The sequence below is a fragment of the Ostrea edulis genome, chromosome 6 (assembly GCF_947568905.1).
Source record: "Ostrea edulis chromosome 6, xbOstEdul1.1, whole genome shotgun sequence".
Lineage (NCBI taxonomy): Eukaryota > Metazoa > Mollusca > Bivalvia > Ostreida > Ostreidae > Ostrea > Ostrea edulis.
In genome coordinates this window covers 75709785-75736749 of record NC_079169.1, presented here as the reverse complement: position 1 = coordinate 75736749, position 26965 = coordinate 75709785, and the positions used below count along the sequence as shown (strand labels likewise).

Sequence of the window (26965 nt, the reverse complement as noted above, 5' to 3'; positions counted from 1 at the left end):
CCCAGCATCACATGGCCGATTGCGAATGGTCTGATCTGATATTGTACGAATCTCAGGAATGACTAATCTAATTAAAATTAGATGTTAGATCAGGTCACATACTGTAGCGAGTATGTGAGCGGATCTAACATCTAATTGTAATTAGATTGAGGAATGACTGATGCTGTAGATGACGCTGTTTTGAATGGTAGACGCGATGCTGTGCGGCTGACGTTATGCATGGCCATGTAAATTCTTTGTCTGGAGCATAGTTCTCTCCCCTTGGCTTCACCAGGTTCAAAATTCATCCATAAATCTTTGCTGGGTACAGAATGGTCCTCTCCAAAAACAATGCTTTAGAACTACCTTGCATGTATTTTGCCAAACAACGGGATCCTTTGAGATAGTCACAATTTCAACGACGTTAAATTTTATTTGGTTACCTGAGTCACTCTTTTAAGACCTATTGCTATCGGTCCCCACCCGGCGTCTGTCGTTAGAACCGTGCGTTAACAATTGAACACATCTTCAGTACTATTGATCCATTCTTGTCAAAATTTTGTATGTAGCATCTGTAGGGGAAGGGGAACATAAATTGTAAATTTCATAATCCCTACCCTTTAGAGGTCTTAGATTTTGGATAAAAGCTGTGAAAAAAAAATTAAAAATCGTGTACTCTTCTCCCGGGCATAGAGCAGACAAACTGAGTATATAATATGTTAATAATCAGCAAGGAAGCCTCTAACAAAATTATAAATTTCATGACCTCCAGGGCAGATGTTCTTGTGTTAGGGCGTTGCTATATATTGTTCATAAAGTAAAAATGCTAAATTCCTTTAAAAATCTCCTCTGCTCCCGAACACAGAGCGGATATCAACTGCCGAAGTATGTAATAACAATGAGCAAGGGGGCTTCTACCAACATCAATTCCACTCATTTTGAGAAAGAAACACTTAATTACTCCCTCTACTAATTAAAATCAAAATTCCAGAATTTTTGTTTTATACACATGTATAAATGTGAGGATTCACTAATTTCTCAATATAATATCTTGTCAAGGACTGTTCTCCGTGTAGTTCCTGGCGATTGACCTGTATGAATCTTAGCCCGTGATACACCCGTTAGATGCAAGATGCAAAGTTTGACACGGGGCTTTCTATGTCCTGATCAAAGGAAGAAAGTGCAACACGTGTGTCATCCATACCTTTTTTAGAATATTGCTAAATAAAACTTTACATTGAATTTACAAAACTTATTTCTAGACATGTTTTGAATAATTGGACTAATACATGACGGAGAGGCGAATGTTCCTACGTAAGGCGTTCATCACTGTTAAATCAAATTTTCATCACGACCACATAAATATGCTAACCCATCAATCAAGCTGAATTTTAATTTGTTAATTGTTTTAATCAGTGTGTTAAAATGACATTCTAGACTATCTTCTGAAAGTGTTTGTTTTTCGCCAAGACATTTAGTGAAGTATATGTCACTGAAGAATTTCACATTTTTCACAATCAAATCTGTAATTGTTTGTCATTTACTAAGTTTAGGTAATTCTAAAACCTTTAAGATTTTAACAATAAATGAATTATCACAGGGAGTCTAAAATGTTTTCTTTAAAAATGATCAAATTGGTTCTTTCGCTTTTTTGTGTGCCTTAAATGTATTAATTTTGTTCGAGTTGCATATGCTGGAAATTCACATTTTGAATTTAAAAACAACAATTTGCGCTCTCTCTCTCTCTCTCTCTCTCTCTCTCTCTCTCTCTCTCTCTCTCTCTATTTTTGTAGAATAATTTATTTCATGTTTATCCATTCATAAACTAGGAGATCGCTAAAAAAAAACTTATTAAAAATCTATCACTGTACAATGATTCGGTGGATTTCTTTTGGCCCTCCTGTATCCACGACGAAGCCATAACGAATGATAAAAAATTCACATCAAGTTTAGATTATTTTGTTTGTAATTTATTTATCATTTCAACTTATACAAAACTAATGTTTAAAAACGTATGAAGGTAATTGATAATGAACAGGTAATACACCTGTAGTTGACATTCCCGTCTCGTATTTTAAGAGGAATATATTAACCTCAATTACAAGTTAATATAAGATTATGAAATATATTTACTCCTCATTGACATTTAATAATCTGTGAAAACCATGGCATATTTTCGTTATTTGTTGTATTTTGCCTTTTCGCTAACTACTTGCATCGCACAAAGTGAGTATTTATTTTTTAATCAGTATGTGTGTGTGTGTGTGTGTGTGTGTGTTATAATATATATACGTCGCTATGTTACTAAATGTAAAGCTTCTGAAGATTTGAAATGAAAGCGCTAAAGCTTGTGCATCTTTTTTATTTTTTACCTATATATATATATATTAAAAGAAATAGAATAAACAGTACACAAAGTTAAAAATTTAACGCCAGCGCTTTCATTTTATAATCCTCAGGCGTTACATTTCTTTTAATATTTTATACCGGACACTGTGATTTTTAAAAAAAACACAATTTGGATATATATATATATATATATATATATATATATATATATATATATATATATATATATATATATTGTTGCGATATTTAAGGGAGGAAAATAATTCTAACTTATTTGTATTAGGGGGGGGGGGTGTTACGAAATGAGAGTATGGGATAATTTTTATTAAATAAAAATGACTCCATTATTTTCTTAATATGTCTCCATGATACAAACAACCTAAACATTTATTTCTTAGAATTATATCTGTGACACATGTAATTAATACTCTATATTGAGTATTACCTTTAATGTCATGTTGAAAGATCACTTGCGAGTTCCTGTACTTAAATCGAGAAATAGGATGCATGTACAGTGAAACGGCAAAAGTTAAAACTGACAAAACAATGAAGAAAGTAAATGTATGTATATAGTGCTAAAATGTAATGTAGTAATGACGTCATATCACAAGGGCCGTCTTTTGACCGAAATTATTATGTAAAGAAAGAGTTTTAAGTCAATTTTGTATTTTTCGGCAGAGTCTAATATCTGTACAATAGATGTAAATAACATGTAATAGCAAATCATGTTATCGGGGATATTTAGTGATTTAGATAGTGTCCTCTTCCTCGTATTCTGCTTCTTTTATTGAGATTCAATTTTCAGTCAAACGTGACTTTAAAGAGATGTTTATTTAGTAAATTTTTATATATGATAATACTCTAAACCAATCTAATGGTGTGTTACAACTGAAATCGAATTATTGGAACAATTTTTTGTTTCTGCCTGAATGTTATGTGAAATACATGCAACTGTACTATACTTAAAGATTGATAAATATTTTTGATTCAGAATCGAAGTGCATTTTTAGTTTGCACAGTGAATTTAGTAACCTATCGTTAAATACGGTATTTTTCTTTATTAGGGAGCACACTAGACAGATGCGAGCTCGGACGACATATCTCCCAAAGATGTGTTGGATTCACGATCCCTCCAAGAAATGACTGTCCCTCGGGCTTCTTTTGTTTCACACCCGCTGACGGCCCGGGTCCTTGTTGTTTAGGTCAGCGAGTCATTTATATAATCTTCTAAAACAAAATATGCTTTCATTAGTTAGTACATTTCAGCTTAGTGAGAGTTCGTGGGAGTTCTATGGCATTATAACTTTATTTAAGGAGAAGTTCTCGGGTAATATAAAGAACTACGCACGCTTACTCTGGATTCCCGCCTACATTTTCAACTCGTATATTTCAAAAAGCTTTGCTGCATTGATGATATTTTTTAAATGCAAAGTAGAATCCATTAGTAATTGATTATTAACTTTGATATCAGTATTAATGAATTAATTGCTCTTAATTTCAACTGCTTTTGATTAGAGAGTAGAAAAATATGTTCCTTGAAACCGGTCTTTAAAACGTTATATATTTTAAAATCCTAATTGACATCGATAAATAACTATTCAGTTTATCAAATGACTTTATATTATTGCGTAAAAAATGGTTAATCTTCATTTCTCACGTTTTCGCTGCGTTTTGGTGTGTAAACATATGCCCCCCCCCCCCTTCCCGTGAAACAACAAAAGTTTTGGTATATATTCCCTAAATGACAATTTAAAATACCTGCAAAAAGAAATTTGTGTTTCACGGGGTGGAAAGATGTTTTCCGTTGATTCCTATCGTGAAAACTGCCGAGGTTAGAGCGTTCGCCCCGCATGCGGAAGGCCGGGGTTCGAATCCCGGCCACGACAGACCTAAGTCGTTAAAACTGATAGTCAAACGCCAAACGCTCGACAAACGCCAAACGCTCGGCATCAGTTGTGAATGTCACGAGTCCTCAGGGATGATCTTAAAAACAGATGCCGCGTGTCACAGTAGGTGTGACACGCTAAAGAAACCTCACTGCTCAATGTCCGCAAGCGCCGATCAAAGGCCTACTTGAAGCCCTTCACCGGTCTTGGTGACGTCTCCATATGAGTGAAAAATTCTCTCGAGAGAGACGTTAAACAATATACAATCAATCAATCAACCTATATTGAAATACGTAGTTTTAACCCAAATTATAGAGTTATCTCTCTTTGTTTTGTCAAATAAATCAACTTTTAAAGAGACACTACAGCTCATTTCCCACATTTTAATAAAGTGTTTTTAAAAACACGTATTGATAAAATGATAAAAATCATATCGATACTGACAATTTTGAACAATTGGATGCATTAATTTACTCTCAACTGCGCTTTGAAGATCGTCCGGAATTCAAAGGTTTCTTCATGCTGACTCGGACTTTTGAATGCTTATTTACATCACGTGGTTTTGAATGACAGCAAAGGTGTTGTGTAGGAATCCCCTTCAAGGGGACCACACTCACCTTTCAAGTATAAGCTAGATTATTTCCTGCTCATTATAATAAGTAATTATATAAATCATAATTCAACAGAAACCCACCTATGTTCTTATTGACCGATGTTTTTACAACTGGTTAACACCTGTCGTGTTCAGATAAAAATAACACTTTTAAAGCAGTTCTTCGCGGCTAGTCCTAATAGCAGATTTAGGGGGGCCAGGATCCCCCTCTCCTTTTTAACCACAAATTGTGAGTGAAACTCCAAATTTTGCACCCAGAATGGCCGATTACTTTGGCTAATATTTGACTTTCACATCCCCCTTCGGAAATCCTAGATCCGCCACTGAGTTACAATCGTTTCTCCTAGCTTTTCGTTTTCCAACGGTCATACTGATCCCAAGGTAAATTTTATTTCACGTATGAGTTTTGTCTCATTTTATTTTTACCTCTTTTCTCATAGAATCTTTCAAAATTCTGGATCTATCGATATCCACTGCACTCACTTGACGACATGCTGCACTGTTTACTGTCTATGCGCATGCGTCTGAAGACCGAAGGAGGAGACTCGATATTTTTTGTATAGGCCATCAAAAAGTATTAATTTTTACGTTAAAACGAGAGTTTTTAACTTTAGATAAGTGTTATTTTCGCAAAGTTCATACATTCAACAATGCAACAAAAATTGAGAAAGCCCTGAGAAAATTGTCATTTCATGATTTTTGCGCAAAATGAGCTGTAGTGTCTCTTTAAGAAAATTCATATAAATATCAAAATTGACATAAAAATTATTTTAAAATGATAACTTTTAAAAATTGACCAAATGGTAGGCGGCGAAACAATACTATCGTTCGCAGTTCTTCACTAAATCTGATAGTGTTCTGGGCTAAACCTGAAAGTTCTACGGCAGATTTTAACTTCGATAAAAGTCGGGTTTTGGGGCTTTATCATTTCACTAATAGTAAGAGTTTTAAGACGTGATAACTTCACCAAAAGTGTCTGATGAGCTCGATGAGAAACACTTTAAAACAAATCATTCTGAGAATATTACTAAAGCAATGCATAATAGTACCCCGTACCAACACCAACAGTTAGAGAAAAGGACTGGAATGCGAACAATGAGACCCGCCTTTAGAAGATCAACAACAGGTCAGGACAAGTCCAGTGGGAAAGCTGAAGGGAGAATTCCAAGATTATAATATTATGATGCTATATAGTCAAATACAGGAATATTTAGAGATTTTAAAAGAGGGCAGATCCCCAGGAAAATACAGACGCATTAGGTTACATACACGTAGTATAGATAACAAGCAGAACTGTTCCGTTCACCTAAAACTCCAGAAATGTATTCAAAATATTTCTCTTAAAACGCCAGAAAATACAAGACTTACCCGTACATGTCATTGACATCAAACATTGCCTAAAATAAAACCACACACACACATACAAAACTCCTATTGTTTCAGTACTCTGCAGATATCATATGTGATTTCAAAAAACTTTATCTCGAATTCCCCGTAGAAGTTTTGGAAATAACCTACGACATTTCCTGAGCGTGTTTTCCCATGAGTGGTGAGCAAAACGACACAAAAATCAACAGTGGATGTACGACAGCGGGGTGAAGTTACAATGTACTAGTTAGTATTTCCAGTGTATCACGAATTGGATTATAATCCACAATACCCACTATACTGTGTATACTCGTTAATAACGAAGTTTTATTTTTCTCATTCGCTGTTAACACAACATAGAGAACATATTAAACAAGCATATTCACGCATTTACAAGTAATTTATATATATATATATATATATATATATATATATATATATATATATACACATATATATATATAAAATCACAATCTTGATAATAAATAAATACAATAATAGACTATATATACATTTAACCCGGAAGGTTTACTCTCTCGGTAATTAATGGTATGTATTTACACAATTTTAAAAGTAAATTTTCATTTTTGGTTGCAAATAGATTATGAAATTTTATAACATTAGGTCTAGTATGAAATATTTCTGGTATATAATATCGCCTAATATAAAGTGCTGGTGCCCCTTCTTGACAAAGAGAAGAAACAGAAAACCCAAAGAAAGAACAGAACTTATGTACTACACTGTCCTTGCTGAATAATATGCAAATTATATATATTTAGATTTGTGTGCGGATAGACACATACTTGAACACAGATAGTTTTTTGTGCTATGATATGATGTACTTCTCTGCCAATTAGGCTTTAACTATGAATATTTTATATGCATTAGAAAACAACCCCTGTCCGATAGGAAGTCCACTCCAGTCCAACAATGATGCAATTACTTGTATCACACAACGCTGTCCCACGGACCACGAATGTGTCAGTGACGGGCAATATGCTGTTTGTTGTCCAAGTAAGTATCAAACTGAACACGCTAATATGATATCTGCCAGCAGTACACTAACCGTACAACACGTCCAATAGAACCACTCCGGTATCACCGTGATCGCTCTGAACGAATTCCGCTACAACCAATACGTTATTTGGTCAACAGTGCATTTTCCCTAGATGTCTCCTTTCTGCATGCAGACAACGAGATTAATGGGTTCCCACACTCTGTCCACTGTGGTTACTGATTACGTGCTGGGTACCTGTATCTGAAATATATACTGTCAATTCACAGAGTCGCCCACTTCTGCTTCATACTTATATATTTTATTGAAAGTAGACATTAATGGCAAACTGACAACTATATGTACGACAAACGGGATAATTTCAGCCTCTCCATCGTCAACTTCCCATATTTATGTAGCAATATTCCCTTTTCACCTGCATGTGGTGTTTATATCTCTCAACTGATTCGATATGCAAGAGCTTGTTCTGCGTATGGTCAATTTTTAAATCGAGACAACCTACTGACAAACAAGTTGATGGTACAGGGGTTTCAACAGTATCGATTGAAGTCAGCATTTCGCAAATTTGATGGTCGTTATAACGATCTAGTTTGCCAATACAACCTATCATTGGGTCACATGCTGTCTGACCTGTTTCATACCGATTGTTAGGCCGTTCTTGACACACTGATTTTGACTATGGATAACTCCGTTTACCTGAACAGGATATAGGCTCACGGCGGGTGCGACCAGGGGTCCGTGGTTGCCCAACTATCTATTTTGTATTGCTTATAGGATTTATGAGATTGATCACTGTTCGTCATCTTCACCTCTCATCCGTGGTTCAGGGCGATCACGGTTTTAATACATATAAGATAAATGTTATGGTACTGACTGAAAAATGTATACCATGTGTTCATTGTGGATCATTCACTTTACATTTTCGAATACTTTGTCCTAAACTTTTTGCATGATTTCAGAACGGAATCCTCGTCCGAACTGTTCCCAGTCACCTTGTTCACCATTGATGCAGAGATTCTGTGCTCTACCGATCATAAAATACCTCGATAAGAGAACAATCTGCCAGAAATGTCACAGAAATATGTGTACCCATGGGAGTCGGAAGAAATACTAAAGAAATGCATTTTCTGTCACATGACCTAAGAAAATAATCAATTTTGAAACTTTGGGCTTTTCAGAGTTTTGTTTCAATTTTTGGCAAAATAAAACATGTGATCCATTGTTCATATGTGTAGTAATATAGGTACATGTATATACGTACAGAGCTGCTTTACATAGTGAGGAATGAATCCATCGAACAGGGGGTTAGTACATGTCTCACCTATGGGTACAAATGGGACCAACTTTGTTTGCGAATAATAAAATGAAGTGCTATAATCTCTGTAGGATTTTAAAGTGTAAACAGTCAAATTACAAATCGTCATAATATAGATTCTAAATTAGATAATAGGAGTAAATACTTATTAGATATGTGTATTGCATATCAACTGAGAATATTGAATGGTTGTAATTTATGTAAAACTTATACGGTACCAATTTTGATGCCCCAGATGCGCATTTCGACAAATAATGTCTCTTCAGTGATGCTCAACCGAAATGTTTGAAATCCGAAATAACTATGAAGTTTTGGAGCTAAATATAGCCAAAACAGCGTGCCAAAAAAGTGGAGCCAAATTGTCCAAGGATAAGAGCTATGCATGAGGGAGATAATCCTTAATTTTGAAATGAATTTCTAAATTTTATAACAGCAATTAAATATACATCCGTATTTTCAAGCTAGTAACGAAGTACTTAGCTACTGGGCTGTAGAGACCCTCGGGGACTAACAGTCCACCAGCAGAGGCCTCGACCCAGGGGTCATAATGTAAAACTTATACGGTACCAATTTTGATGCACCTGATGCGCATTTCGACAAATAGTGTCTCTTCAATGATGCTCAACCGAAATGTTTGAAATCCGAAATAACTATGAAGTTTTGGAGCTAAATATAGCCAAAAACAGCGTGCCAAAAAAGTGGAGCCAAATTCGTCCAAGGATAAAGGCTATGCATGAGGGAGATAATCCTTAATTTTGAAATGAATTTCTAAATTTTATAACAGCAATTAAATATACATCCGTATTTTCAAGCTAGTAACGAAGTACTTAGCTACTGGGCTGTAGAGACCCTCGGGGACTAACAGTCCACCAGCAGAGGCCTCGACCTAGGGGTCATAATGTAAAACTTATACAGTACCAATTTTGATGCACCAGATGTGCATTTCGACAAATAATGTCTCTTCAGTGATGCTCATTCGAAATGTTTGAAATCCGAAATAACTATGAAGTTTTGGAGCTAAATATAGCCAAAAACAGCGTGCCAAAAAAAGTGGAGCCAAATTCGTCCAAGGATAAGAGCTATGCATGAGGGAGATAATCCTTAATTTTGAAATGAATTTCTAAATTTTATAACAGCAATTAAATATACATCCGTATTTTCAAGCTAGTAACGAAGTACTTAGCTACTGGGCTGTAGAGACCCTCTGGGACAGTAATTTGTTTGGCAAGTACACTTGTTTTACACCAAACGCCTGTAGCACAGTTGATTATGTTTTAGCATCAGAAAATATTTTGAATCAAACAATATGTTTTAGTATTTCTGATTTTTTACCTACATTGTCTGATTGTCATTGCTTATTACATGATAATACTAAGGATACTAATACACATCCAATTATCACCAAACTACATATGGTCAGATGATTCAGGCAGCCCTCAATTCTACAAACATTCAAGAGAGATTACAAAATCTTTCAAATTGTAAAAATCTTGACTCTCATGAACTGATTGACAATGCCTCCACAGAATTATCAAATATCATTATTAAAGAAGCAGACAAATCTCTACGAAAATCTAAAATTATACACAATAATACAGATTTAAAAAATGCACAAATGGTTCGATGTAGATTTCAAATCCATGCGGAGAAATCTGCTTAATTATGGTAAAATATACTACAAATTTCCGAAAGATAGTTGATGGTACAGAGGTTTCAACTGTCTCGATTGAAGTCAGCATTCGCAAATTCTATGGTCGTTTTAACGATCTAGTTCGTCAGTACAACCTATCATTGGATCAAATGTTGTCTGACGAGTTTCATACCGATTGTTAGGCCGTTCTTGGCACACTGATTTTGACTACGAATACATGTAACTCCGTTTACCTGATCAGGATATAGGGCCCACGAAGGGTGTGACCGGTCGACAGGCGATGCTTACTCCTAGGCACCTGATCCCACCTCTGGAGTGTCCAGGGGTCCGTGTTTGCACAACTATCTATTTTGTATTGATTTTAGGAGTTATGAGATTGATCACTGTTCGTTATCTTCACCTTTCATTTAGCCATCGAGTTTGTATCTCTGCTGGTGGACAGTCTGTCCCCAAGCATAGATTGTACAATCGTCAAATTGTCAGCTTTGGTACAGAAACCAAAATTCTTATACTTAGATTAAAAACTGTTATGCTCCTTTAAGAGATATTTTTGATAATTCCTTTTCAGATCACATGGGTTTGATCTCAAAATGGTCTGCAAAAATTGCAAAACTTGTGATGTACTGATCACTAGAAATTCATTCATCTCACTGGACGTAGTTTCTGTACCAAAACTTTTAATAATTTGACTTGTAAATCTTCTAACGTTGTCTACGCCATTGAGTGTAACCTGTGTGACTTAATCTATGTGGGAGAAACAAAAGGTTCACTTAATAAAAGAATATCGAGGCACATATTTCAAATAATTAATGGTGGTAACCAACTTCTTTACAAGCATTTTAATGCACCGGACCACTCCATCTTGTCCATGAAGGTAAGGATTTTGGAAAAAAAATTACCATCACATTAACAATCCAACATTTAGTACCCCTTTTCGTAGACAACGAGAAGATCACTGGATCAGGACCATAGATACTGTTTTTCTATATAGATGCAATGATAATCTATATGATGTGGAAAATTTGACAAATCCACAAGGAAATAACGTGAATGTGATGGGACTCTTACGTTAGCAGACAATTGGGTCCACATCATATTCGTACAAAACTTTACTCTGTTCCATTGACAGTTTTTCATACGTTGTTTGAAGAATCTACAGCTAGTCTATACTTGAATTTTCCAACACCTGAATATAGACTGAACCCTATGATTATGGATGTTGCCTATCACAGGCTCTTTAAACCAGCACGAGTCGTGAATGTTATTCCAAATCATGTGGTCAGTTCCTTAAGCTCAAATTTACAAACAAAGGAATAGATGCCGTCAACATAAGTAACAGTCTTCGTCATAAAAGGGTTCAGTCGTGTATTCCAACGTATTTCAAGTTCCAAGTCTACACCCTGTGTACAATTATAAACAAACTTTGCGGTGCTTAGATATAGACCATCTTATACGTAATCCACGAACATGTTCTTCATCTTCTTTTAACTATAGTCCAGATGGACATGTCATTACTGGTGATGTTGATATAGTTAAAAATGAAGACCTCAAATTCACTTATTCTAAAAGGTCCTAAATATCGAGAGTCTCGGTCTTTTAATTGGCGACAGAACTTAATCTCTATTATGAATTCTGTCGAAGATTATGCCAGACGATGGGCTAAATATGAAAAAGAAGAATTTGATACATTGTCAGAATGGGTTAAAAGCATAAGAGGAATATTAAAATCCCGCATTAGACATATCAAAACAAAAGTACGTACCATCTATCCTTCTGTAACAACATTGTCTTTGTTTGTAAGGCTCATTGTTACAACTCTACTTTCAAAACAGGAAATTCTTCAAAACCATGCTTCAGTTTTAGACAAAGGAATAGATTCCGTCAACATAATAACATTATTCGTCATAAAAGGGTTCAGTCGTGTATTCCAACTTATTTCAAGTTCAAGTCTACACCCTGTATTTCCTACAGCTATACTTCTACTATTACATGCAAACTTTTTAATTATAAACAAACTTTGTAGTGCCTAGATATAGACCATCTTATACGTAATCCACCAACGTGTTCTTGTTATTCATCTTCTTTCAACTATAGTCCAGCTGAACATGTCATTACTGGTGACGTTGATATACACATGTAGTTGAAAATGAGGACCTCAAATCACTTATTTTTGAAAGGTCCTAAATACAGAGAAACTCGGTCTTTTAATTGGCGACAGAACTTAATCTCTATTATGAATTCTGTCGAAGATTATGCCAGACGATGGGCTAAAATTGAAAAAGAGGAACTTGATACATTGTCAGAATGGGTTAAAAGCATAAGAGGAATATTAAAATCCCGCATTAGACATATCAAAACAAAAGTACGTACCATCTATCCTTCTGTGTTTAGTAAACCAGAAGTCATAAAAGAATTAGATAAATTACATGAAGAATATGTTTTGGTTCCAGCTGACAAAGCTTGTAACAACATTGTCTTTGTTTGTAAGGCTCATTATTACAACTGTATTTTTAACGAACCTGACATTAATTCCACTTTTGGTAATCGTACTTATACTCCAACTGCCCTTTCAAAAGATGAACTTCTTCAAAATCATGCTTCAGTTTTAGACACATTTAATATCCCAGTCAATGGGTCGAATGAATATGAGTTACAGTACCTATACTGGATTCCTAAACTACATAAAAACCCTTACAAACGAAGATACATTGCTGGATCCAGTAAATGCTCTACCAAGTCCCTATCTTTGCTCTTCACGAAAATATTAACAGCTGTGAAGGAGAAACTTGAGACTTACCATGCGACTACATATGCCGGAAGTGGTGTTAATCAAATGTGGATTCTAAAAAAATTCTAAAGACCTTTTAGTAAACTTGAAATCGCAGAATTTTTCCCAAATCAATAACATTAAAACCTATGAGTTTTCAACACTATACACGACCATTCCTCACGATAAATTAAAGACTTGACTTTTTGACATCATAGACAGTTGATTCATTAACAAAAATGGAAAACGGAAATATTCATATCTAGTGATCAGTCATTCAAAAACTTCATTTCTTAAACACCACTCTGATTCCACGCACAAGTACTCTCAAGTTGAAATAAAAAATATGCTAGAGTTCCTCTTTGACAATATCTTCGTGGTCTTTGGTGATCAGATCTTCCAACAGTCTATTGGAATTCCCATGTGCACGAATTGTGCTTCTTTGTTAGCTGACCTGTTTCTATATTCATATGAAGCAGAATTTATTCAAAAACTTCTACGTGAGAAGAAAAAAGCTCTCGCTGTGGCCTTCAATTCGACATTTCGATATATCGATGACGTTTTGTCTATTAACAATAATAACTTTCATTCATATGTCGATTCGATATATCCCTGTGAGCTGGAAATAAAAGACACCACAACGTCGTCCATTTCTGCTTCATACTTAGATATTTTATTGAAAGTAGACATTAACGGCAAACTGACAACCCAACTGTATGACAAACGGGATGATTTCAGCTTCTCCATCGTCAACTTCCCATATTTATGCAGCAATATTCCATTATAACCTGCATATGGTGTTTATATATCTCAACTGATTCGATATGCAAGAGCTTGTTCTGTGTATAGTAAGTTTTTAAATCGAGGTAAGCTGCTGACAAACAAGTTGATGGTACAGGGGTTTCAACAGTCTCGATTAAAGTCAGCATTTCGCAAATTCTATGGTCGTTATACATGTAACAATCTAGTTCGTTAATACAACTTATCATTGGGTCAAATGCTGCCTGACGTGTTTCATACGGATTGTTAGGCCGTTCTTAGTACACTGATTTTGACTACGGATTACTCCATTTATCTGATTAGGATATAGGCTCACGGCGGGTGTGACCGGTCGACAGGTGATGGTTACTCCTCCGAGGCACCTGATCCCACCTCTGACGTGTCCAGGGGTCCGTGGTTGCCCAACTATCTATTTTGTATTGATTTTAGGAGTTATGAGATTGATCACTGTTCGTTATCTTCACCTTCCATCCAATAGTTAAAAACCACTACTACAAACTATATAAAGAATATACCAAAATGAGAAAGTTCAAATGTCGAGAATTTAAACAATCTTTATTAAGACAATTAGAAACTTTGCATGATAAAAACACAAAAATCTTATTGGAAATTGATTCAGAAACATCACGGAGTAGAAAAAATATAACAAAGTCGTAACTGACCCAACAACATGGATCTCCCATTTTTATCACCTGAACAAACCAAAACCAAATTTCAACCACTGTCTTACACAGTTAGTTAATATTCTTAATGAGCTGGAAAACGGAAAAATGCTTAATGACGTGGACAAACATATGTCCATCTCAGAAATATCAAATGCTGTTCCAAAATAAAAGTAGGGAAAGCTCCATGTTTAGACAAAATTTCAAACTACTTGATTAAATATGGTCAGACCCTTGTTGCCGTGCTTTTACAACTTTAACAGTTGTCTAACTTTTGGTCATTATCTTAAACCATGGTCTTCAGGTTACATTACTCCTATCCATAAAAGATTAACGATCCAAATAATTACAGAGACATAAGAGTTACAAATGCAGTTGGGAAATTATTTAATAAAATACTTGAAATTCGCTTAGACCAATTGAAACGTTGTAAATGTCTCCAATTTAACGTACTCTTATATTTTGTAGGTGTTAGGGTCATTAGACTCTTCCAGTGTTGAAGAAACCATTCGCTACCCAAGGATGTTATCATTCAAAATCGTATCACTCGATTTAATTCATTTCATGTACATATATACGTACATGTATGAAGTCATGAGTTATAATGAATAATATAACTTATTTTTAGAAATATCTTCTGTCTTCATTAATCGTTACATTCGATCTGCATACCGACTAAAAACTTTTTCTCTTCGTTGCTTCCTCGCTGTTTTTATTCTTGGGTCATTGAGATTTCAAGATCGATGTAAACGAGACAAATATTTATAAAATAGACGTTTTTGGCATTGATTAATAATTTTTCTGGGCATTTAATTTTTTGAATATAAATGGATTGACACATACTTAATCTTTATATTTTCAGAGAAAAAAGTCAGAGAATTCTGGTGTACGGTCCAGAAAAAACTAATTCAAACAGAGTAAAACTTTCTAAGCTGTTTTGAATTATACAGTCATTATGGGGCGTGGGACGAGAATACTTTGAACAAAGAATATTATTCTGCCTAAGTTTTCAATGGCTAGCGTTCTCATTTATATAAAATAAATTGATCGAGCTTTGAGTTTTACGTTTGATTCATTAGATAAACGTTTCGATTAACATGTTCATGAAATATGACTACCATGAATTTTTCAATCTTACAAAAACGTACAGGTAATGAAGGTAACACAGATAACATTCTGTGTATTTGGGACTGTAGATACAGGCTAGCAGGGTTCCCTCAGGCTCTGGGCTTCACATCTGCCTTAAATTAGCTCCGGCCCACACTTAACTTACATGAGGAAAACCGACCGGTTGAAAATCTCGGCCTTTAACGATGGCTGAGTAATGGATATGTTATAGTTTTCCTTTTAATTCACCATTTTTGTTCTAGCAATTCCATTTATGTGTAAACAAGTTTCGTCATCTTTGTTTCTTCAAAGACTAGTAATTTTTGCTCGAAACCTGAGACATTGAAACCAACCACCCAAAACAATCCTTGTGGTTTAAGGAATGCAGAAACTGCATTATGTATTCATAGTACGTTAAGCATTTAAATACCTGTATACCATTTGGACAGAATTGTTGTGGCTTGGAGGTTTTCTCAGAAATGTAACAAAGAGAAGCATGTATTAACCATTTCTCAGTAAAACAACTTCATCGAATACCCTTTATTGAAAAAGTCTAGTCGAAAGTATCCTTAGACACAAAAACCCTTCGAATGATTATTTCATGATTGGCAAGGAACAATGTTTAAGACAAAGGTTTTCCCCCTGAATGCTTTATTTCTGTTATGCTTCATCGCCATGTCAGGTAAGGAATTCATGGTATATTTCAATAATCATGTTCATATGTTCTATTGTGCGTACTTATGCTAATCATGCATGTTCATATCATACACTAGTGTGAATAGTTATAGTAATCGCGTTCATATTATACACTGGTGTTAGTGATTTTATTGATAATATTCGTATCATATACTATTACTATCAAGTGAGTAATTATATTAGCACTCGTACAATCGAAGCGCTACAGTATGGCGATATACATTGTATTTTAAAATCTCTTGAACTCGATCTTACAATGCAGTGGCGGATCTAAAGTGGGGTTACGTGGGTTTCAATTCCCCTTTTGATTGAACATTGTTAACAAAATGGTCATTTGTCTTCTACTCCTCACCCCATTGTAAATTTGGATTACAATTCCCTTTGAAATATTTCTAGATCCGCTCCTAAGCACAGACTATCACTAGAAATTGAAATCATTTATTGGGCAGGAATACCAAAGATTATTTCAATCAAACCTATTTAGCTGAATAAAACCTCGTACCAGAAAACATTAACACATGATGAAAAGTTAGGAATTAACATCTTGCGTCTTTTGTTAGAATTTTGTTTGGAAAAATTAGCGTCCCATTAGCCTTTTAAGTGTTATTTATAAATTAGCAGCTGGGTGTATAGCTGAACAAATAAAATAAAGGGGTATATGATGAGATGGAAACCATTTTTTTGCAAAATCTCTCAATGGCATAGGAATATATATTAATGTTTATTTGATGACTAATAAAACATTCATTTTGTACAAAGACACGAAAAACCTATTAAAATTAAGTTACTGCTTTTAGTGTTAAGAAATGTATAAGGAAGAATTGTTGTCTTGCAAGACAATGATTATTCAGTCACCAAAATTACATATTCATGTGACTGTTTTGGGGTTAAAAAGTGTATGAAATAATTAATACTGGTGTAAATATTGAAATATATTGCAATTTTTATTGAATTCAATTTTTGGTGCCAAAATGACATCTAATGCCCCTTAAGGTTGATCGATCCTCATGTGACGTCATAGGTTTTTGCAAAATCTTTATTTAATTAAATTTTGCGCATGATTGAAATATATCTTTCACAGAAATTTTATTCACTGAATAAAATAAAAAAAATTGGTAAACTTTTGATGCTGAAAAAGTTTTAATTTTCCATAGATAATCAATTATTCATAATTTTAAAAATGTTGTCAAGGGCAATAACTCCTATGCTGGAATTTCCTTTACTGCATATCTATGACACAATGATTTCACTAATACCCACAATTAATTTTTATATATCTATGAATTATCAGATTTCTTAAACTGTGGACATTTAAAATCTGTCATTTCAACAAGTTTTTATTAATTTTCATCATTCTGTTTAACGAAAATGTACGATTTTTTTTATGTTGATATGTGCTTCTGTTTTAGTATGTCTGACATGTTTAAAAGGGTGTCAACATACATATTTTCTTTGGTTATTGGTTAGATTAAACTATATTGAGTGGAAATTAATACAATTTTCCATTTTTAACCATTAATATTGATAAGTCACACGAGGATCGACCCACCTTAAGCGCACACAACCTTGCCATTAAAAAGGAAGACATATCTATATACCAACACATGAACGATTTTGTAATATATCTGTAATACTGGAGAAATTGAAGATTAATTTAGTTTTCTATTCAACTGTCAAAAATACAACTATCATAAAGAAAATTTTGAAAGAAATTTGTTCAGTTTTTCTCCAAGATTAGATATATGTCTCTTAATTCAAAAAGTCGAGCTCTGTTTAAATAGTAAATCCCCACATTTACTATTTAAAAAAACTCATTCATCAACAAATTAATGTATTTTAACTAGAAATGATATGCAAAAAATATCTATTATGTATATAATAACATTTATGGCGAAACATTTTCCTTATATTATTTATATTAGTTAGTACCCGTATTGTACCTCTGAACATTAAACCCCGTCGGGAACCCCTATTCAACATTAGCACAGTTTGTATCTGAACCAATGAAAACTTGTGTATAGATCGCGTGTCTACTTCTGTTAGAAAGTTTTGACTGTTTGGACTTGTAGAAAGCGTGTTGAAATTTGAGAAATCCAGTAATTTTTTGTTCGCCATCTTTTTGCTTGATGTACACTTTGGAACAAGTTTCCAAGGTCTGTATTTTAACTAGTCATTGTTTGTTATTTGTGATAATCATGTATGGGGAAAATCAGGACAGATGTGTTGAAATCCTATGTAATTACATTGTATGTATCTACTGATTTTCCCCTGTTTGAACTGGTCAGTACCATATTTATTTGTGAAATTATCTATATGGGGGAAATCAGAAATGATGGGTTGATATATTGTGCAAGATTATGACAGCTAGTGTTCGTGGATCGCTGATTTTCCCCCTTCTTTGTATGAACCTTTATCTTCGTCATTTGTTGTCTAAAATAAATGACATATTTCATTCTCATACAGTTTTACAGTGTTGATTTTTAAAGCAAAAACAAGCTTCGGGGAGCTGTCCTCTTGAAAAGGAAATAGTATGAGACATAAATAGATCTAGAATATATATGTATATAAATGTATGATTATGCATTTTATATATAATCATTCTCGTGTACGTTTTACAGTAATTTATATCCTGAGTAAGTTGATGTACATTCTTGATATGTTGGGTCTTTGTGTCTGTACCAATAAATATTTGCATTTGTATCTGCTTCAATTGACAGAATTTCAAGAAAAATCTCAATGCAATTAATAATATGTCTAACAGCACTATGGGGAAATTTCTTAACCGTCGTGGTGGTCTAGAAGTTTGAGCGTTCGCCCCACATGCGGAAGGCCGAGGTTCGAATCCCGGCCGCGACAGACCGAAGTCGTTAAAACAGGTAGGGACAATTCCAAAACGCTCGGCATCAGGTGTGAATGTCATGGATCATCGGAGATGACCCTCAAAACGAATTTCCGTGTCACAGTAGGTGTCGCACGCTTAGTACCCTCACTGTTCAATAGCCATAAGCGCCGAGCAAAGGCCTAAATTTGAAGCCCTTCACCGGTCTTGGTGACGTCTCCATATGAGTGGAAAATTCTCGAGAGAGACGTTAAACAAGATACAATCAATCTTAATTGAGAGGGGGCAGGTTTAATCTAGTTATTTTTGCAGGTCTTGAACATGCACTGGGGATCCTATCACCTATGGCAAATGTTTTACCCATGTAGGCTAATGAAAATATTTTAAAGACATTTTGCTTTGTACAAAAGGGTGCAGAATTTGATTAAGATGTGATCGATGCATTATTGATAAGATTCATTTTGGAAAGATATGATTTCTATGGAAGCTTCAATTTTAAATAAGCAACCCAAAAAACATTTACATGATTAATGTCGAATGTAAAGGATTTGTATTGTGTAGAACACATACATGTATCTTAATTACTCTTCAATTCTCAATTTACACTCACTACTTACATATCATATTCAATTAAACATGTCGGTCCAGTTTTTATTAAGTACAAAATATAAGAAAATACACAAATTTCAGTGTAAACACAGATAGAGACTATATATTACTATACTGTACGACAAATTGTGAGTAATGTTAGTTGAAGCTGACAGTTGGCGATAAATTAAAGCATACTAGTCTTGAGTGAAGACACATAAAGTATACATGTATATGTGTATGAAAAATATATTAGCTCAAAAACGTTTTCTTTGAAACACACATCTTCACAACTATCAAAGGAATATTTAGTTCATTTGATTGTTACTATGATGAACATAGGCGTAGCTTGGGTTCGAATATTACCGAGGCAGGGGGTCTGGGGGCTGCGCCCCCCAGAAGCTATCGACATTTCAACAACGTAATAGGTGTTGTTTTTTTTGTTTTTTTTTACCGAGGCAGCTGCCTCGGTTGCCTCAATGGAAGCTACGCCACTGATGAGGAAACAAATAAGATTAAGGGCAGATTATGAGCTTATGGATAACAATATTGAATTAAACCGATCATTACTTCACGGTAACTGTTACATGTACTAAAGCATTTAATGAAAGGTGAAGATAACGAACAGTGATCAATCTCATAACTATTATAAGCAATACAAAATAGATAGTTGGGCAAACACGGACCCCTGGACACACCAGAGGTGGGATCAGGTGCCTAGGAGGAGTAAGCATCCCCTGTATTGAATATGATAGGATGTATAAGCAGCAAGCAGACAGTTTGTAACAAATCATATTAATTTATGCGTGGGATGGTTAGGTAAGATAAAGCGCATAATGTTGAGAATGACAGGGTTCAAATATTGCAGATTAAAAGGCAACAAAGCGGCTCAAAATTAATATTTTAATTTTTTTATAGGTAAAATGTAAATACATGTTCATGCAAGTGTGACTCCATTACAGCATAACTTATTACATGTAATTGTTTGAATAAGTTTTGTTCGGTAAATACCTACATATGATTAGGCAACAGACATGGCCTTCATTGAATACCATCTCCTTAAACTTATTCATTACATGTAAATGTGATGAATCAATGTGTACCAATCTATTTGATTATTATCCGAGTTAAATTCAGTGTCTTATTCAAACACATTTAATGCTTTTATTATCAAGTTCATTAATCTTGTTCAGTTGCTAAATATTTCTATATTTAGTGAATGAGATAACTGTTATTCACGAATAAATGTTGAAACAGTTTCATAACAGTATTGTAATTACATAATTCAATTACAAGACTTTACTTTTGGAATTTTTCAGATAATATTAAAAGATTTGTAACAGAATAGCATCTTAAAAATCCAAGCGATAAATTAATGATATGCGTAATATGTCTTTAAAAAGAGAAGTTGTTCCCTGATCATGGTCTATGTGTAGCTGTTTGGGGCAATATGAAAAACAAGGACGGTCTTTACAAATTATGCAAACTTCAAAAGCGAGCTGCTAGAGTGATTTTAAATAGAAAGTGTTATACACCTACAACAGAAATGATGCAGTAACTTAGATGGATGCCTCTGTCAGACTATTTTGTATATAGAACTATCATTCTTGTCTTCAAAGTTTTACATAGTCTAACCCCTGATTATTTAGATGTTTTTCTGTATGTTCATGAAATTAGCGGTAGATCTACCAGATTAAGTCAAAGTAATTCATTATATATCCAGAGAACAAAGACACAATATTTTAGAAGATCTTTCACAATTTACGGTTCGCAGTTATGGAATAATATGCCAGAATTTTTAAAATATTACCCAACATTGGAAACTTTAAATTCGCTTATCTTAGAAATTTTTTTCATTCGGGAAATTAAAACCATATAGATTTGTTTTTGATTATTTTCAGTTTTATTTTTATTTGTTTATTTATTTATTTTGTTTTATTTTCAGTTTTAAATATATAAATAGAATACATGTATGTATACAACATACCTTCATATACTATTTTATATTGTATCTGTATAATACTGCTATCTGTATATATGTTTTCAGGACCACAATGTAAACTAGTTTTAAACTAATTATGCTATCCTGTTTAAATAAAGGACATTATTATTATTATTATTACAACAACAACAACAACCTGTGTCAATCTTTTATTTGTTTCGCATAAGCAGCGTTAATGGAAAGCTTGATAAAATGGCTTGAAAACGAAACCGAAAGTGTCTTTTAACCGATGTAGAAAAGGTAAAATATGACGGCCATAATACTGGATTAGTCTTATTCGTATAAAAAAAACATTCCTCAAACAAATAAATATGTGTGTGCGTGCGTGGTGCGTGAGTGGATGTATGTGCATGTATATATGTGGATGTGTATATATGTATGTAGATGTATATGTGATACATGTATATCAATTTCATATAAAATGTGAGAGTTGAATACATAGTACAAATTAAAAAAGAAAAATTCAGATAAAATTGCAGTATACGTCGTTTAGGTTTTGAATCTGTACTGTTTTAACGATCATTGGTCAACAATGCTCAAATTCTCATTTTAAGAGGGAATTGGTTTTTTTCTCTCTTGCCAGTAGTTCAACCCCGTACTGAATAAAGAATCCTGGATCCGCGCATTCAATAAAAGTTAAAATAAAAATAAATCTGCCGTGAAAACTACACATTATTCTTTAAAGACTTTTTTGATTAGATTTTTAAACATGTCAACTATCAGTGGGATACAGTGTTTTTGTATTCATGTTATTTCAGTGAATGTGGACGGTGAACTCTGTAATATTTCTGAGTCGTACAAATCAATTTTGCTGAAATGTATTCCTGCAGTACTAACCGCTGTTTTGGATGATCCTGCAAACTGCAAGTAAGAATTTTTACCATTCTATAGCAAGTACTCTTTTGTATGGTTCCCTCCATGACCCGATCAGTTAAAACATACCCTGATTTTGATTGAAATTAAAATTGTTCTTGTAATGAGGTCTCAATTTTAATAATTTTTTATTTTGGTTGCACAATTACTTCTTATATATTCATTCATTCATTCTTTATTTCCTCCATGTGGAGATATTGCAATATAAGTTAATATACAATTACCTATACATGAATATTACATTTTGAACAGATATATATATATATATATACACACACACAAACAAAAAGAATATAGAAGAATAAACATATATACTCTACCCTTAAAGTATGTGTTGGATAGGGGACAGATAACGGCATGGTGTCTGACAGCTAGGGAGGCGATACCTGTAACTGAGCCAGAGCTCTCTGGTAATGCGCAGCTGCGCTTCGAACAAGATTGAAGTTCAGTAAGCGGAAGATTTGATTATTGGTTTCGTGTATTGTATACCGCCCCAGAAGAACAAGAAACATTTCCTTTTCTGTCAATCCGCATAACTCTGCACATAGGCGTATGTCGAAACATTTTGTGATCACGTTCCACCAATTGTTCCTAATAATTGCAGTTGCAGGACATGCGCAAGAGGAATGTTGAAACACATTAGAGAAAGAGAGCAATTTTGGAATTGGTCCATTGAGCACGTATTGGTACACAGTTTGCATATGAATTTGCAGAGTTCAATTTCCTTGTAGTTTTTAGCTAAAAACCAGATAGACTAGGATTTTGAGGTCATGACTCTGCCACGTACCATATTCTTCCAGTTCAGTTTCGAATGGAAGGATCCATCCTCCAGAAATTTCCATGAATGGGAAACAAGATCATATGATTGGAGAGTCACTCTGATTCCACGCCTAAGTACTCTGAAGTTGAAAAAAAATACTGAACGTTTGGCGAAGGAGCAGTCACTACTAAATATTACTATTTGCACTAAATTGATACCTGTGAACTAGATTGTTCTAGACTTCATGTTATTTTTAGTAGAAAAGTGACGTAATGGTTGCATCATTGTCTTTCACGATTATACTAGACAATTCATTCTTATTCTGAATACACTGTAATTCTTCTGATTAAAAAAAAGAAAAGAAAAAGCTCTGGTTAGATATTTTCTATGCATTTGGATTTTTTTTTTATCATGCTGTGAACTAGGATTTTAGAATTACTACTTTTGTGTGTGTAGATTCTGTTTGGGTTTATTGTTCAACAACCGTAAGTTGGTATTTTGCTATTGTTACAATTTTCTTTCCATTATTAATTTGAGATAAATATCATTAATTGTTTAATTGTCTTTTGTTATTAAATTCTGCTGCGCTATATTAAGGGTTTGTTCTGACCCATAGCGAATGAGGTTTCAGTATTTGGCAAACGTGTTCGATTATAGAAGGGTTATTATTGAGTGTACACTTTCCTTTCTAGCGCACACTCTAACGAGCAAGTCGATTTTTCTATTAATATTTTCATTAAGTGTATTTCACATTGTAAAATCCATGGAAATGGTATTCATATTGAGTACACACAAGAGTGAGGTTCCACCACTCAAATTTTGCTTACTTCGCAATATTGCCGCGGATACATTTTCAAAAATTACTTTTTTATCTAAGTAGGCAGAGGAAGCTTACATTATTTATTTGGTATGAATAGGCAATGTTGTATCAATACTGCTTTGTTTGCTTTTTTATTTGTAAAAAAAAATAATTAAAAAACCTGGCGTCAACCTGCGCTGTATCTAGGTACAAAGTGTAGTGAAGTGCATATTTGAAAGGGGCTCGAAAATTGTTAACTGTATACGTTAATCCAATGCTTAAAATTCATTAGTCTTCAAGTTAATTTATATATCAAATAAAGTTGTATATCGCAGTTGCTTAATTAAGGAACAGTATGAATTATTTATTATATTTTCAGTTCTACAGACGCTTATTGGGAATGTGTGCAACATATTGCCGAGAAATGCGAGCTTCCAGTCCGTGGAAAAATACTTGACGAAGGAAAGACATTGCTTAAAGACCTCATCTGCAGCGGTTAGATTTTAGTATCCTGTCTTATATTAACTTGTCAATCTGATTAATGCTAACTGAAATAGATGCCTTTGTTTCTTTTTAACTATATTTTGTTTTCTTAACGATTTGGTGCACGCAATTTCTTATAAATGGGCCCTGTCAATTCTCGTAAAAAGGGATTATGCATAGCTCCTGCATAGCTCCTTAGACGAATTTGACTCCAACTTTTTGGCACTCTGTTTTCCCCTAAACTAGCTCTAACACGTTTATCGTTATTTCGGATTTCAAACATTTCGGTTGAGCATCACTGAATAGACATTATTTGTCGAAATGTGCATCTGGTGCATCATAATTGGTACCGTATAAGTTTTACATCATAAACACTTTTTTCTTTTGAATTAATAAATAAAATAAATAATCTTAAAGCTGTATGACCCGATGTTCATGTATTATTTTTGTACATAATTACTTTAAAGCAGATTAATTACTTTATAAAGTTATTAACTTTCCCTTAATTACATGCTTGAAAACATCTGCATGTAAAAGAAAACAGTGAGAATATTATTTAGAAAGTAAATATAGTGTGGTACATATATAAATCATGCAGTGTTAGACGTCTTATAAATAGACCCATGCGCGTCAGGGGAATCCCAACATGATGTATTAACTCATACGCAACTGTCTAGTTTTAAGGCTGAAAGAGCGTAAAACAACGAATTACTAAGAGGTATTTGATATTTTTATTTCTATTAAACTTATGGCACGGTACTGTTGTAACAAAATACACAGCTTTACATAAATAAGACCACCGATGATCTGAAAGTTTCAACTGGTCACGTGACTGTCACTTGAAATGGCAGAGTGACGTGGTTATTTGTAAATATCGAATTAAAATCAAATAATTTTGGTTAAAACAGATGAAATAATGTATGATATGTCATACAGCCTCATAACTACATTCGTGTGATGATTTAATAGCGTTTTTACGAGATGGAAAAAAATATTGTAATTCGGACCATACAGCTTTAAACATTTTGATAAAACATGAAAGGTGACGATAACTAACAGTAATCAGTCTCATGACTCCTATAAGCAATACAAAATAGAGAGTTGGGTAAACACGGACCCCTGGACACACCAGAGGTAGGATCAGGTGCCTAGGAGGAGTAAACATCACCTGTCGACCGGTCACACCCGCCATGAGCCCTATATCTTGATCAGGTAAACGGAGTTATCCGTAGTCAAAATCAGTATGCCACGAACGGTCTAACAATCGGTATGAAACATGTCAGACAACATTTGACCCAATGATAGATTGTACTGGCAAACTAGATCGTTATAACGACCATAGAATTTGCGAAATGCTGACTTTAAACGAGACTTTAAACAAACTTCTTCATCATTCTGAATTCATTGTAAATGTTTAAATCTACACAGTCGTAATCAGAAACAGTTTGATTTAAATAATATAGGCATCGCTGAAAATTGTCGCTTCCGTAACGTATAAAAATTATGATGAATGCACAACAGTCAATGAATTTCTTTAATTTATCATGGTGCACGACAGTATTTAATCAAATACTAGTGTCGTATACTAAGTGACATTACAACACTTTTTGCATTGTCACAGAAATCGTAACTAGGGATGCAAGTATGTCACGATCACCTTTTGATCTTTATCATAATTATGCTTTGTATATTTCCAGGAACAAGAATTCATCACTCTGTACTGCTCCAGACGTTTGCAATCGCTTTCTGTCTTGTCGTCAAGAAACAGCTTGGCTAATTCACAATTCATTGTTCTATTTTCTCTTTGCTTTGCTTACCCGTTTAACGATTATATAATTTTATGTACATTCCACTGATAATCAAGGACAAGCTTTGATATGATGGTATGAGATGATACCACTTTAGACTCCTATGTGTGGACTCTTACAATTTTCTATAAATGTTCATAGTTCGTTTGTCGTTTTGTGTTTCTGAATGATATGCAATTACAAATGATAATCTGGTAACGATACTTTCAGTTCTTAAGAAAATTCTAAACGTTTTGAAAGGTGTTAGCATGTATTTCTATGTGTGTGTACATTTATTTTGTTAAGTTTCGAAAATGTTTGTTTGAACTCCATTTCTTTTTACGCAAATAGAATGTATAGTGTAAATTGTGTTACTAGAATACGTGTAACAATGCTATAGCATAAATAAAATATTTATGTTCAAAGTCAATGTGTTTCAATTTCTATGTTATTGAACTCATTGTGAATTATTAAATATTGCTGTCTATGGATTTACATTACGCTAATCGTAAAATTGTTAATTACTAGTAAAAGCAGCACTTACTGTTTTAATGATTTTTTAAACTAACATATTCTCATTTCGAGATTGTGAATGTCAGATTATAAGATCCTTTGTTGGATGATACATGCAATGAATTTATTTGTC

General features: G+C 34.0%; 2 protein-coding genes across 2 annotated transcripts; both read left to right on the top strand.

Moving 5' to 3' along the window:
* Nucleotides 1-2075: 2075 nt before the first annotated feature.
* On the top strand, nucleotides 2076-8434 carry LOC125683058 (uncharacterized). The gene is made up of 4 exons (XM_048923771.2): nucleotides 2076-2205; nucleotides 3393-3530; nucleotides 7084-7209; nucleotides 8170-8434. Exons 1-4 carry the CDS (start codon nucleotides 2145-2147, stop codon nucleotides 8322-8324), a joined length of 480 nt encoding a protein of 159 aa, XP_048779728.1. The 5' UTR covers nucleotides 2076-2144; the 3' UTR covers nucleotides 8325-8434.
* A 7437-nt stretch (nucleotides 8435-15871) lies between these two features.
* Nucleotides 15872-26745, top strand: LOC125683060 (uncharacterized). Its single transcript, XM_048923776.2, has 4 exons — nucleotides 15872-16174; nucleotides 22376-22484; nucleotides 24429-24544; nucleotides 26230-26745. The coding sequence occupies exons 1-4, from the start codon at nucleotides 16111-16113 to the stop codon at nucleotides 26307-26309; spliced, it is 369 nt and encodes a 122-aa protein (XP_048779733.1). The 5' UTR covers nucleotides 15872-16110; the 3' UTR covers nucleotides 26310-26745.
* Nucleotides 26746-26965: the final 220 nt, after the last annotated feature.

What these genes read in the sequence shown, in the direction of transcription:
- LOC125683058 (XM_048923771.2), top strand. Translation starts at nt 2,145, where the DNA reads ATGGCATATTTTCGTTATTTGTTGTATTTTGCCTTTTCGCTAACTACT. An exon ending in AACTACTTGCATCGCACAAA is followed by an intron (nt 2,206 to 3,392) that starts GTGAGTATTTAT and finishes TTTCTTTATTAG; the next exon opens with GGAGCACACTAGACAGATGC. An exon ending in ATATGCTGTTTGTTGTCCAA is followed by an intron (nt 7,210 to 8,169) that starts GTAAGTATCAAA and finishes GCATGATTTCAG; the next exon opens with AACGGAATCCTCGTCCGAAC.
- LOC125683060 (XM_048923776.2), top strand. Translation starts at nt 16,111, where the DNA reads ATGTTTAAGACAAAGGTTTTCCCCCTGAATGCTTTATTTCTGTTATGC. An exon ending in ATGCTTCATCGCCATGTCAG is followed by an intron (nt 16,175 to 22,375) that starts GTAAGGAATTCA and finishes ATGTTATTTCAG; the next exon opens with TGAATGTGGACGGTGAACTC. An exon ending in TAAAGACCTCATCTGCAGCG is followed by an intron (nt 24,545 to 26,229) that starts GTTAGATTTTAG and finishes GTATATTTCCAG; the next exon opens with GAACAAGAATTCATCACTCT.